The following is a 14,220-nucleotide window of genomic DNA, read 5'->3' as shown; positions in this document are numbered from 1 at the left end:
TATTCTCAAATAGGATGTTGGGTTTTGGACCTCTCTGGGGTCTGGATCTCTTTTCTTTTTGACTAGGTTACTAATTTAGGAAATTCATATATGATCCAGTAAAGATGGAGGGGAAGAAAGGAAGAAATAAAAATCTGTGAGGATGTAACCTGCAGTAAAAATAAACCAACATCCTAGATTCTGAGGATATGTTCATTGCTGAAGAAAATTGTCCTCAAAGCATGGGCTTCACTTTTAGCAACACAAAGTTGAACTGACCAATTATCTTCAGGTGACCACAGCAGTGATGTCATCAGATAGGGCTAGCAGCCAATCACATTGATGACTCCTCACAAACACGAATCCAAGTCATCAAATAATCTCAGTATGTGAAAAATAAAAAAAAGTCAGAGGACTGGAGTATAAGGATGCAGCAGTTATGCTGCAGCTATATAAAACCATGGTTAGACGCCTTTTGGAGTTCTGTGAGCAAATCTGGGCAGCAGACTGTAAGAAGAATATATTGGCCTTGGATGGAATACAACATAGGTTTACATGAATAATACTTGGACTTCAGGAGTTAAGTTATGAGGACAGATTACACAAATGAGGCCTGTTTTCTCTTGGATTTACAAGGTTACTGGGTGATCTGATTGAAGTCTTCAGGATATTAACAGGAAAAGACAGGGTAGATAAACTATTTCCACTGTTTGGGGATTCTAGAACTAAGGGGCAAAGACTGAAAATTTGGGCCGCTTTGTTTAGGGAGAGATGTTAGGAAGCATTTTTACACACAAAGGGTGATAGATTTTGGAAACTCTCATCCACAAATGGCAGTGGTGCATAATCAGTTGTTAGTTTAAAATCTGAGATAGTTAGATATTTGTTAAGTGAAGATATAGTAAGGGAAGGTTAAAGTCAGATATATAGAACTATGCCACAAATTAGCCACTGAATGGTGAAACAGGCTTGAAAGGCTTGAATGGTCTGCTCCTGTTTCTATGTTCATAATAGAAAAAAATTGAAATAACACAAATCCAAAACATTTTTACTGAGCAAGATAGCTTTTTGGATTATGCATGTCATTTATTAGACCATTAAAAACCCTGTTATGTCACATTAATAAGCCTTTTTTGGGGTTTTATTTTTTGAATGCTACAGTATAACAGGAAACATTCACATCAATTAAATGATTTTTAAAAATTGTCACTTCAAGGACTTTATCTCATTCAATGGAGGCACATGGCATCACTGAAAGTCCAGATTAAATTGTGCAATTATAGATTAAACAAGTAGATAGTACCTGAACAAATGAAACATAGCTGAAGTTCAATTACAGAGTAAAAAGTGAGGTCTGCAGATGCTGGAGATCAGAGCTGAAAACGTGTTGCTGGTTAAAGCGCAGCAGGTCAGGCAGCATCCAAGGAACAGGAAATTCGACGTTTCGGGCTTGTGCCCGAAACGTCAAATTTCCTGTTCCTTGGATGCTGCCTGACCTGCTGCGCTTTAACCAGCAACACATTTTCAGCGAAGTTCAATTACACCAAACTAAACCATGAACATTAACATTACCTTCATTGTCTTTCCTGAATACAAGATCCACATCTGTCACAGCACCAAATGTGTTAAATCTTTCTTTAATTTCATTTTCAGAGACCGTGTGATGTAATCCCCCAACAAATAAACGTTTCAAATTTTTGGTCATTTCCATTTTTTGGATTGTTGTATCATTTTAATTGGAGAATGTCAAAAGCACCCAAAGGCCAAAAGTATTCTAAGGAGCAATAAAATAACAAAATGAAGATACACATATTAATGTCACACAACTTTTATTGACAACACAATGTTAAAAAAAGAGAACAGGTCTGAAACAGATCTTTCGGTCCAACTCATCCGCACGGATGGGACATCCCAATCTGACCTAGTGCCATTTGTCAGCATTTGGTCCATACCCCTCTAAACTCTTCCTATTCATATACCCATCCAGATGCGTTATAAATGTTGTAATTTTACTAACCGCCACCACTTCCTCTGGCAACTCTTTCCACACATGCACTACTGTCTACATGAAAAAAATTAATCTTCAGTTCCTTTGTAAATATTTCCCCTCTCACCCTAAACCGCTAGATTTGGACTCCCCACCTACGAAAAAGATCTTGACTATTCACTCTATCCATGTCCCTCATAATTTTATAAATCTCATCACATCAGGAAAAAAAAGCCCCAGCCTATTCAATCTCTCGCTGTAACTGATTACCCTGTCTATTCATTTTGCTTTTGCAATTTTAGGCCATGAAGTGCATAATAAATATCATGGGAGAGGTAAAAAGGACTGAATAGTAACATTTTTGGATAAAGATCCATGAACCAATAACAGGGTTAAAAACTGAATGGACTACGGATTCTGGAAAACAGAAACATAAACAGAAATTTCTGGAAAACCTCAGCAGGTCTGGCAGCATCTTGGAGAGAAATCAAAGTTAATGTTTCAGGTCGAGTGACCCTTCGGAGCTCTGAGTCCTCAGTTTTGAGGAAGGGTCACTTGACCTGAAACTTGAACAGTAAAATGTATATGAACAAAAAAAACCTGACAACAATTTGCATTGATGTATCACTTCTACTTTTCTAAAATGTTCTAAGGCTCTTTCAAAGACGAGTTTTCAAACAAAATATGATACTTTGCCATGTTTTAGGACAGGTAGCCTAAAGTGATTAGAAAGGTCTATTTTAAGGAAGGTTTAAAAAAATAGGAGAGGTTGAAAGGAAGGTAAGCTCAGTGAGAAAAATTTTACAGTTTAGAAATTAAAACAACAGAAGACACAGCTTGAAAGAAAATGTGACATCTGCAAAAGGCCATAATTGGAGGGCCACCTAGATCAAGGAGGTTTACAGGATTGGGGGAGATTAGAGATAGGGAAGGGCATTGCCAAGGCAGGATTTGGAAACTTGGATGAGAATTTTAAAACATGAGTTATTGCCAGACCAGGAGCACCTACAATTAACAGATGATGGGTGAATGAGTGTTTATGTGAATCAAAATGCAGGTAGCCAAATTTTGGATTTACTAAAGATTTGCTTGCAGGTACCAGAATCATCACATCTTCAGGTAACTGACAAATGGATAAAGGTTTCAGCTGCAGATGAGTTCAAGAAGAGACCAAGTTGGGGAATGAAAACAAGGCTGAAATAGGAAATTTTGGTACAGGTGGTCAGAAGCTCATCTTTAGGCCATACACAACTGCAAATGGTGAAAGGAATTAGTAGCTAAGGATAGGATCTTGTGGTGAGGATCAAAGATACTGGTTTGGTTTTCGCAATATTCATTTGGAGGAATAAGGTGCAGTACTTCCCACTACTAATCTGAATCTGGTATTACTTATCCTTATACTATGGGATAAGTAATACCAGATTCAGATTAGTATTGGGAAGGTAGCACTGGGTAGTGTTAGCATACATATAAAACTTGTTGATGTACCGAGAAGGGGAAACAGGTGGTTATATTCCTGTCTATTTGCCACCCTTGTCCTTCTAGATACCAGTGTCCGAGAGTTTAGAAAGTGCTTTCTAAGGAGCCTTGGTAAATTTCTGCAGAACAAAAAGCAATGGAGTGGTAATAATTGGAGTTAAAATAAGAAATGTTTGTCTGGAATGAGAGTAAGTGCATGAATAAAGAGAAGCTGTGTGCAAAAGCAACATGAGAACCAGGATTCAAACTAGTAATAACAAAAAACAAAATCAAAATTGAGGATGAGTATGGTCTAAAAGTTTTGAACTCAATGTTGAGTCCAGAGGGCTGTAAAATGTCATGCTATTCCTCAACTTCTGTAAAGTTAAAAATCACACAATACCAGATTACAGTTCAACAGGTTTATTTGGAAGTACTAGCTTTTGGAACACTGCTCTTCGTCTATTCCAAATAAATTTCTTGGACGATAACATGTTGTTGTGGTCATTGTTTACCTTTGTCCACCCAATCCAACACCGGCACCTCCTCATCTTAAGTTCTGCAGTAAGCAGAGATAAAAACCATGAGCTCAAGATGGTGAATTAAACTCAGGTCTTGCTTATAGAATGAACAGTGGTATTCTACAAACTACTTGCAGGTTCATCTATCCTTCAACTCGAGTCAAAATGTCAACTCTTTCTCCACAGATGCTGTCAGACCGAAAGAATTTTCAGCAGCTCAGTAGGACTTCTAACATGCACAATATTTTGCTATTAACATTAATTTATTTTGTTTTTAAAATCACAGTGGTGACTTCGCCTAGATTCAGTACTGATCATACTTAGCCAAACACTCAATTGCATCCTGCAAATTCACGTTCAGCTGTTTTGGTACCAACATCTCATATGATCATTTAACAATTGTATTTGTATTGCCCTGATTTCATTCTTATATACCGAAAGCTTAATTTGTAAGGCTCAGTCTATTGCATTCAAAGCATCCAGCACAGATAACTGTGCCATAATCAACCAGCCTCACTGAGATTCCCTTCCTCTCTCTGAACGCAAAAAAAATTGTTAGAAACATTCAAGTCATAGACCAGGTTGAAACTGAAAAGGCGACGCGATCCTGATTTTAGTCCTTCAGCGTATACTTCAACCCCATTTAAATACAAACAAAAAAAAATCAAAACTAGAAATCTGAAACAAGAAAACAGAAACTGCTGGAGAAACTCAACAGGCCTGATCACATTCGCGGAGAGAAAGCAAATCCACCATTTCGGGTTCAGTGATCTTTCTCTAATTGTTTTTTACTTCGATCCCATACTTTTAACCACGCCCTTAAAAAATATTAGAACGACTTTTATAAATTTAAGATCTTCAACTCATTTTACGCGAGGGAAAATATGGAAATTCAGATGCGATAAGAAGGAATTTCCTGAAAATCTCAATTTGTACACATTGTCACTCACGTTGCCATAGTTCATGGTCCATCCAGGGTACTCTTCCTCACGGTCCTGCTCAACCTCTTCAGTTCCACCAGTTAAAAGAAGTATAAAGGAAGGAGCGGGACTCGGGCTGTGAAAAATATTCATCGAGGTGATAATCAGCAAGCGTTGTTCACATTACCATTAGTAACGGCACGCACGATACTAACAAAACGCAGAAATCTGTCAGCGTTAACAAAAACACATCATTTCAATGTGGAGTCATTTAATGGTGTCACACAGAAAAGAAACGGAAACGCTCCATACTAACATCGATTCCGAGAAAGGGGTGCGAGTGTCAAATTAGAAATAATATCAAGAGAATGTCGCCAAAATTTAAAGTGTTTCCGAAAAGCAAAACAGACAGTATAATTGTCTAAAAGTGAAATGCTGTGATCTTACAGTTGTGGTGAAATTTTGCAGCAAGCTATTTTGTTCTGACGACAGGGCTCACCTCTGGGTGTTTGGTATTTGCACGAGCCCGCGCGCTCCTCTCGCGCTGTGGATTTGAATGGTGTAACGCGCGACTTCTGTTGGTGACTGCAACCTTGAGATTTCCACTTTGACCAAGGTTAAAAAAAATTCTCTCGGAGTTGAAGGTTGGGAGGTGTATATATATATTTTTTTTGAAAAGTATTATTTTAGAATTATCATTGTGTCACCCACTGATTTATACAATCTCGGGATAGGACTCCTTCGGGCGGCCGGCGCAAGACGCGAGTTTGTGGCTTGACCGCCTTTCATAGCCAGCAAGGAATGCTGAACTCCATTGACTGCAATCATTATTATTGCACGCCAGGCGCTATGTATAATGGCTAGCACATCCAAAACACCCTTGTTTTGCTCCGCTGTTTGAGACGAGGTTCTCGCCACGTTTGTGGTTGTTGTAAAACAATCCAAGGGTAGGACTGGGAAGTGTTACTCTCTTAAAAATGCATATAAATGCAAAATTGTTTTGTCTGGGAAACAGAATCTGAAGAAGTCATACCGAAGTTTTGTTGAAATATATAGAATGAATAAGAGTGGCTAAGGTAAACATTGGTCCTTTAGAGAAGGATTTAACAATAGGAAATCCGGAAGTGGCTGAGGCGTTGGACAGTTATTTTGATTTTCACAGTGGAAGGCACAAATAAAATGCTAGTAATTGATAACAAGGAGGCTTACCTTTGGGGAAAATTCTTGTATCTATAATCAAGGCTGAAAAAGCAAGGCATCTGGATAGAAATTATCCCATTGGGCAGATGTAGCATCCAATCATGAAAGATTGATCATGTTTAACTAATTTACTGGAATTCTTTGAGGACATTACTAGTGGGGTGATTCATAGGGAACTGGTGCAAGTGACACACCTGGGTTACCAGAAGGCATTCAAAAAGGTGCTGCACAAATGTCTGCTGCACAAGATAAAGATGCAAGGCGTTACTGGTCATGTGTTAGCAAAGATAGAAGATCCGCTAACTAACAGAAAACAGAGTGGGGTAAATTCTGGATTATTGGTGCTGGAAGAGCACAGCAGTTCAGGCAGCATCCAAAGTGCAGCAAAATCGACGTTTCGGGCAAAAGCCCTTCATCAGGAATAAAGGCAGAGAGCCTGAAGCGTGGAGAGATAAGCTAGAGGAGGGTGGGGGTGGGGGTGGGGAGAAAGTAACATAGAGTACAGTGGGGGAGGGGATGAAGATGATAGGTCAGGGAGAAGAGGGTGGAGTGGATAGATGGAAAAGGAGCTAGGCAGGTAGGACAAGTCCAGACAAGTCACGGGGACAGTACTGAGCTGGAAGTTTGGAACTAGGGTGAGGTGGGGGAAGGGGAAATGAGGAAACTGTTGAAGTTCACATTGATGCCCTGGGGTTGAAGTGTTCCGAGGCGGAAGATGAGGCGTTCTTGCTCCAGGCATCTGGTGGTGAGTGAGCAGCGGTGAAGGAGGCCCAGGACCTCCATGTCCTCGACAGAGTGGGAGGGTGAGTTGAAATGTTGGGCCACGGGGCGGTGTGGTTGATTGGTGCGGGTGTCCCGGAGATGTTCCCTAAAGTGCTCTGCTAGGAGATGCCCAGTCTCCCCAATGTAGAGTAGACCGCATCAGGAGCAACGGATACAATAAATGATATTGGTGGATGTGCAGGTAAAACTTTGATGGATGTGGAAGGCTCCTTTAGGGCCTTGGATAGAGGTGAGGGAGGAGGTGTGGGCGCAGGTTTTGCAGTTCCTGCGGTGGCACGGGATAGTGCCAGGATGGGAGGGTGGGTTATAGGGGGGCGTGGACCCGACCAGGTACTCACGGAGGGAACGGTCCTTGCGGAAAGTGGAAAGGGTTGTGGAGGGAAATATATCCCTAGTGGTGGGGTTTTTTGGAGGTGGTGGGAATGTCGGCGGATGATTTGGTTTATGCTAAGGTTTGTAGGGTAAAAGGTGAGCCCCGTGGGCGTTCTGTCCTTGTTACGTTTGGAAGGGTGGGGTCTAAGGGCGGAGGTGCGGGATGTGGACGAGATGCGTTGGAGGACATCTTTAACCACGTGGGAAGGGAAATTGCGGTCTGTAAAGAAGGAGGTCATCTGGTGTGTTCTGTGGTGGAACTGGTCCTCCTGGGAGCAGATACGGCAGAGGCGGAGGAATTGGGAATAGGGGATAGCATTTTTGCAAGAGCTAGGGTGGGAAGAGGTGTAATCCAGGTAGCTGTGAGAGTCGGTGGGTTTGTAAGTGTCAAGTTGGTCGTCATTATTGGTGATGGAGAGGTCCAGGAAAGGGAGGGAGGTGTCAGAGATGGTCCAAGTAAATTTAAGGTCAGGGTGGAACGTATTGGTGGAGTTGTTGAATCGCTCAACGTCCTCGCAGGAGCACGAGGTGGCACCAATGCAGTCACCAATGTAGAGGAGGAAGAGGTGGGGAGTGGTGCCAGTGTAATTACGGAAGATCAACTGTTCCATGTAGCCAACAAAGAGACAGGCATAGCTGGGGCCCATACGTGTGCCCATGGCTACCCATTTGGTCTGGAGGAAGTGGGAGGATTCAAAGGAGAAATTGTTAAGGGTGAGGACGAGTTCAGCCAAACGAATGAGAGTGTCGGTGGAAGGATACTGTTGGGGACGTCTGGAGAGGAAAAAAACGGAGGGCTTGGAGGCCAAGGTTTTGGCGGATGGAGGTGTAGATGGATTGGATATCCATGGTGAAGATGAGGCGATGGGGGTCGGGGAAATGGAAGCCTTGGAGGAGGTGGAGGGCGTGTGTGGTGTCTTAAACGTATGTGGGGAGTTCCTGGACCGGGGGGGATAGGACAGTGTCGAGGTAGGTAGAGATTAGTTCAGTGGGGCAGAAGCATGCTGAGACAACGGGTCAGCCTGGGTGGTCAGGCTTGTGGATCTTGGGAAGGAGGTAGAACCGGGCAGTGCGGGGTTCCTGGACTATGAGGTTGGAAGCTGTGGGCGGGAGATCTCCTGAGGTGATGAGGTTCTGTATGGTCTGGGAGATGATGGTTTGGTGATGGGGATGGGGTCATGGTCGAGGAGGCAATAGGAAGAGGTGTCCTCATTGGCGTTTGGCTTCAGCGGTGTATAGGTCAGTGTGCCAGACTACCACTGCGCCCCCTTTATTCGCTGGCTTGATGGTGAGGTTGGGATTGGAGGGCTGCGCGTTGTGAGGGTGAGAGGTTGGAGTGGGGGAGGGGGGTAGACAGATTGAGGCAGTTAATGTCCTGGCGGCAGTTGGAAATGAAGAGGTCGAGGTCAGGTAATAGGCCGGCGCGGGGTATCCAGGTGGATGCAGTGTGTTGGAGGAGGGCGAAGGGGTCCTCGGCAGGTGGGTGGTAATCCTGATTGTGAAAGTAAGCTCAGAGGCAGAGGCGACGGAAGAATTGTTCGACATCACGGCGTGTATTAATTTCATTGATGCGTGGATGGAGGGGGATGAAGGTGAGTCCTTTGCTGAGGACTGATCGTTTGTCCTCAGTGAGGGGGAGGTCTGGGGGGATGGTGAAAACTCGGCAGGGCTGGGAACTGGGATCTGGTGTGGGTATGGAGCTGGGAGTGGGGGCGGAACCTGTAACTGGAGTGGGTGTGGTGGTGGGGGAATGGGGGTGGAGTCATGAGCAGGGATAGTTTCCCCTCAGGGTTCTGGGGAGTGGGGATAGTGACAGTGGGGTCTGTGGGGGGGGGGGGCGTGTCAGCAGAATGCACATGAGTGGCGTTGGTGGGGGTGGAAATGGTGGTGACCACGGCAGTAGGGGTGGCATCAGCGATGATGTGAGGGGCGGAAGTGATGTCACGTGTGATGCATGAGGAATTATGAGGGGCGGAAGTGGTTGTGGGAGTGGCCATGATGGGGGGGGTGCGGATGTGGCATCATCAATCAGCGTGGGGGTGGCAGCTGCATCAGCCGCATGGCTGATGGCGTCACCTCCTCCCTCACCTCTGTCCAAGGCCTTAGTCTTCCACATCCATCAAAGTTTTACCTGCACATCCACTAATATCATTTATTGTATCTGTTGCTCCTGATGTGGTCTCCTCTCCATTGGGGAGACTGGGCGCCTCCTAGCAGAGTGCTTTAGGGAACATCTCCGGGACACCCGCACCAATCAACCACACCGCCCCGTGGCCCAACATTTCAACTCACCCTCCCACTCTGTCGAGGACATGGAGGTCCTGGGCCTCCTTCACCGCCGCTCCCTCACCACCAGACACCTGGAGGAAGAATGCCTCATCTTCCGCCTCGGAACACTTCAACGCCAGGGTATCAATGTGGACTTCAACAGTTTCCTCATGACTTGTCTGGACTTGTCCTACCTGCCTATCTCCTTTTCTACCCATCCACTCCACCCCCTGACCTATCACTTTCATCCCCTCCCCTACTCACCCATTGTACTCTGTACTACTTTCTCCCCACCCCCACCCTCCTCTAGCTTATCTTTCCACGCTTCAGGCTCACTGCCTTTATTCCTGATGAAGGCTTTTGCCCGAAACGTCGATTTCACTGCTCCTTGAATGCTACCTGAACTGCTGTGCTCTTCCAGCACCTCTAATCCAGAATCTGGTTTCCAGCAAGTGCAGTCATTGCTTTTACCAGAGTGGGGTAAATGAATGTTTTTCTGGTTGGCGATCAGTGACCAGTGGTGTGGCTCAGGGATCAGTATTGGGACTGCAATTGTTTTTAATTTACATCAATGATTTAGAATTGGGGATCAAATGTCATATGTCAAAGTTCACAGTTGATACCCAGATGAGTGGTAGAACAAAGTCAGCAGAGGGATATAGTTCAAGGGTCTGGTAGATGGATTACAATGTTGGTAAATGTGAGGTCATCCACTTTGGTAGGATTAACAGCAAAATGGATTGTTACTTCAATTGTGAAAATTTGCAGCATGCTACTGTGCAGAGGGATCTGAGTGTCCTGTGCATGACTCACAAAAAGTTGGTTTACATGTGCAGCAGGTAATTAAGAAGGCAAGTGGAATATTCTCCTTCAATGTTACATGGATGGAGTTTAAAAATAGGGATGTCATTCTGCAGCTGTACTGGGTCCTGCGAGTGACATTTGGAATCCTGTGTATAGTCCTTATTTGAGAGTATATGTATTGGCTTTGGAGGGATTGCAGAGGAGGCTCACTAAGTCGATTCCAGAGGTGAGACGGTTAGCATATGAGGAGAAATTGAGTAGAGTAGGACTATACTCATTGTAATTTAGAAGAATGAGAGGAGATCTTATAGAAGTATAAAAAATTATGAAGGAAATAGATAGAAGAAGGGAAAGTGAAACTAGAACTGGAGGCATAGCTTCAAAATAAGGGGAAACAGATTTAGGACTGAGTTGAGGAGGAACTTCTTCACCCAAGGAGTTGTGAATCTGGAATTCCCTGTCTAGTGAAGTCATTGAGGCTACCTCATTGAATTTTTTTAAGACAAAGATAGATAGACTTTTAAACAGTAAAGGAATTAAGGGTTATGGAGAGTGGGCAGGTCAGTGGAACTCAGTCCATGAAAAGATCAGCCGCGTTCTTAATGAATGGCAGAGCAAGCTCGAGGGGCCAGATGGTTTACTCCTGCTCCAATTTCTTATGTTATTAAGAAAACCACTGTCCAAGAACAAGACCCACTCATATGATCATTCTCCAATTTTGGCTCCTTTGCTGGGGAAATGAATCATCTGTGAAGATTAGTAGATCAAGTTTAAGAGATCATTAGAACTGCTAAACATCACAGAAGAGTAATGATGCAGAAGGAGGCCAATTGGGCCCGTCAATGTCTACACCAACTCTCCACATGAGCATCATGACATAATAGCAAATTTTGAGAAGATTTGTAGCTCAGGTTGAGGTTTTGGTTGTAGGTTTGCTCGCTGACCTGAAAGGTTCATTTCCAGATGTTTCATTACCTTACTAGGTAACATCTTCAGTGGACCTCATGTGAAACAATGCTGAAAATTTCTGCTTTCTATTTATATCTTTGGGTTGGTGATGTCATTCCCTTTGGTGATGTTATTTTCTGTCACTTCCTGTTTCTTTTCTCAGGGGGTGGTAGATGGGGTCTAACTCAATGTGTTTATTGATAGAGTTCCAGTTGGAATGCCATGCTTCTCGGAATTCTCATGTGTGTCTTTGTTTGGCTGGTCCAAGGATGGATGTATTGTCCCAGTCAAAGTGGTGTCCTTCCTCATCCATATGTGAAGATAATAGTGAGAGAGGGTCATGGTTTTTGTGGCTAGTTGGTGTTCATGTGCCTTGTGGCTAGTTTTCTGCCTGTTTGTCCAATGTGGTGTTTGTTACAGTCCTTGCACGGTATTTTGTTAGTTTTACTCAATATCTGTATAGGGTCTTTCAAGTTCATTATTGCTGTTTTAGTGTGTTGGTGAGTTTGTGGGCTACCATGATACCAAGGGGTCTGGCAGTCATTTCTGAGATGTCTTTGATGTAGGGGAGAGTGGCTAGGGTTTCTAGACTTGTTTTGTCTGCTTGTTTGGGTTTGTTGTGGACTGTGTTCATTGGGTACCCATTCTTTTTGAATATGCGGTACAGGTGATTTTCCTCTGGTCTGCATAGTTCCTCTGTGAAATAATGCTCATTGAAATAATGTTCTGATGGAGCTTCGTTTGTGGGTCTTGGGATGATTGCTTCTGTAGTTCAATATTTGGTCCATATGTGTTGTTTTTCTGTGGTCGCTGGTTTGAAGTTCCCCAATGACTGTTCGCTCTACTGTGACATCTAGGAATGGCAGTTTATTGTTGTTATCCTCCTCTTTAGTGAATTTAATGCCAGTAAGGATATTATTGATGGTCTTGAAGGTTTCCTCTAACTTGTTTCATTTAATGATGACAAGGGTGTCATCCACGCAGCGGACCCAGAGTTTGGGTTGGATAGTTGGCAGAGCTGTTTGCTCAAGTCTCTGCATTACCGCCTCTGCTAAAGACCAAACAAAGACATGCATGGGTAGCCGAGTTGGAAGGTTGAATCTGGGTTAGGTCCTCACCTTTCTCCCCAGGTCCTCACCTTCAACTCCACCAGCCTCTGGGTACATTACATCATCCTTCGCCATTTTTGCCACCTACAAACAAACCCCACTAGTGATATATTTCCCTCCCCACCCCTATCTGCATTCAGTAAAGACCAGTCCCTTCGCGACTCTTGTCAGGTCTACGCCCCCTACCCTCCTCTCCCGGCATCTTCCCCTGCCACTGCAATAATTGTAAAACCTGCATCCACATCTCACCTCTCACCTCCATCCAAGTCCCCAAAGAAGTCTTCTTCATCCATCAGAGATTTACCTGCACTTCCACACACATCATTTACTGTATTTGTTGCTCCTGATGCAGTCTCCTCCATGTGGGCAAACAGGATGCCTATTCACGGAACATTTCAAAGAACATCTCTGGGACACATGCACAAAGTAAACCCATCACCCTATGGTAGAAAACTTTAACTGCCCCTCCCACTCCCCCAAGGATATGCAGGTCCTGGGCCACCTCCATCGCCAAACCCTTACCCCCTGCAGTCTGGAGGAAAAACGCCTCATCTTCCACCTTGGGGCCCTCCAACCATATGGGATCAATGTGGATTTCACCAGTTTCCTCATTTTCCCTCTTCCCCACCTTTTCCCAAATCCAACCTTCCTTCCTACCTCTCCGATCCACCCTCTCTGACTTATCACCATCATTCCCACCTTTATCTACGTATCGCACTCTCAGTTACCTTCCCCAGCCCCACCCCCTCCCAACCCCCTTTGCCCACAACCTTCAATCCTGATGAAGGGCTCATGACCGAAACGTCGATTCTCCTGCTCCTTAGATGCTGTCTGACCAGCTGTGCTTTTCCAGCACCACACTCTCGACATTGTGGTTGATGTTGACGTTTAACTACCCTCTGAAATGGCCGAGGAATCACAAGAAGGTCTCTTAAATTGAATTATACTGGACCAAGACACCAGAAATGACAACTGCAAACATAGCCTTGTCAACCATGTAAAGTTCTCTGGCTAGTGCCAAAATAGGGAGAACTGTTTCACAGACCAGTCAAGCAACAGTACCATGGCTCCATGTCAAACATGGAAACAAAATGCAAGGGAACCTCCTCTGGATCACCATTCATCAGCCTGGAGGAAGCATTGAGGTTGGTGAAAGTGGAGAATATACATTGAATGGGGATAAGAATGGTTCAGCAGTAAGCACTACTGATCAAGTTGGTCAAGTCCTAAAGGACATTGCTGCTAGACTAGATCTGCGGCATGTGGTGAGGGAATCAATGAGAGGAGAAAACATACTTGGATTAATTGTCACTTGTCTGTGACATTATCAGTAAGAGTTACCATTGCAATCCTTGTGGAGTTGAAGACCAATTTCACTTTGAAGGTATTTGCTTCAGGTTGCGTGCCACCTTCACCAAATCCTTAATTGCCCTCTAAAATAGCTGAGAAAGCCATTCAGTTGTAAAAATCGCTAGAAGGTCTCAAAAAATAAATGAAACTGGTCTAACCGGGACAGATTTCAAACAGATCTAGCAACTCAAAAGTGGGCAGCAGCAGAATCATACTTAAAAACAATGTGCAATCTTATGGTCTGGAATATCTCCTGCTCTACCATTGTTGGTAAAACAGGGGGGATCAAACCTGGTTCAATAAAGAGTGCTGGAGGTATGCCAAGAGCAGTACCAGACATTCCTGGAAACAAGATGTCAACTTGTGAAGGTACAAGACAGGACTATAAGAAAAACTGGCATCTGTGATGCTTGTGCACCTCTGGAGGAGGCTGAGCTGGATCATTCACTTGGCACTTCTGGCTAAAGACTAGGAATGCTTCAGCTTTATTTTTGCTCACATGTTCTGGGCTCCTCATCATT

General features: G+C 44.0%; 2 protein-coding genes across 5 annotated transcripts in view; one reads left to right on the top strand and one right to left on the bottom strand.

The window, feature by feature from the left end:
• The window catches only part of nol8 (nucleolar protein 8), a 51,972-nt gene extending 46,837 nt beyond the window's left edge, over positions 1-5,135 (bottom strand). The window contains exons 1-2 of one of the 2 annotated variants that reach the window (XM_060835502.1): positions 4,896-5,135; positions 1,552-1,753 (exon numbers count right to left, since the gene is read on the bottom strand). In XM_060835502.1, coding sequence (XP_060691485.1) covers positions 1,552-1,690 — 139 coding nt within the window. In that variant the 5' untranslated portion in view covers positions 1,691-1,753; positions 4,896-5,135. Of the gene's footprint in view, positions 1-1,551; positions 1,754-3,939; positions 4,008-4,895 lie in introns of those variants that run through there. The other variant, XM_060835503.1, reaches the window with a different exon arrangement.
• Positions 5,136-5,412: 277 nt separating this feature from the next.
• Positions 5,413-14,220, top strand: part of cenpp (centromere protein P) — a 348,905-nt gene continuing 340,097 nt past the window's right edge. Inside the window, exon 1 of one of the 3 annotated variants that reach the window (XM_060835499.1) lies at positions 5,413-5,481. The gene's annotated coding sequence lies outside the window, so the exon portion shown is untranslated. Of the gene's footprint in view, positions 5,510-14,220 lie in introns of all 3 variants that reach the window. The other 2 variants (XM_060835498.1, XM_060835500.1) reach the window with 2 other exon arrangements.

Source organism: Hemiscyllium ocellatum, chromosome 14 (genome assembly GCF_020745735.1).
Source record: "Hemiscyllium ocellatum isolate sHemOce1 chromosome 14, sHemOce1.pat.X.cur, whole genome shotgun sequence".
Taxonomy (NCBI): domain Eukaryota; kingdom Metazoa; phylum Chordata; class Chondrichthyes; order Orectolobiformes; family Hemiscylliidae; genus Hemiscyllium; species Hemiscyllium ocellatum.
This window is presented reverse-complemented; position numbering and strand designations above follow the sequence as displayed.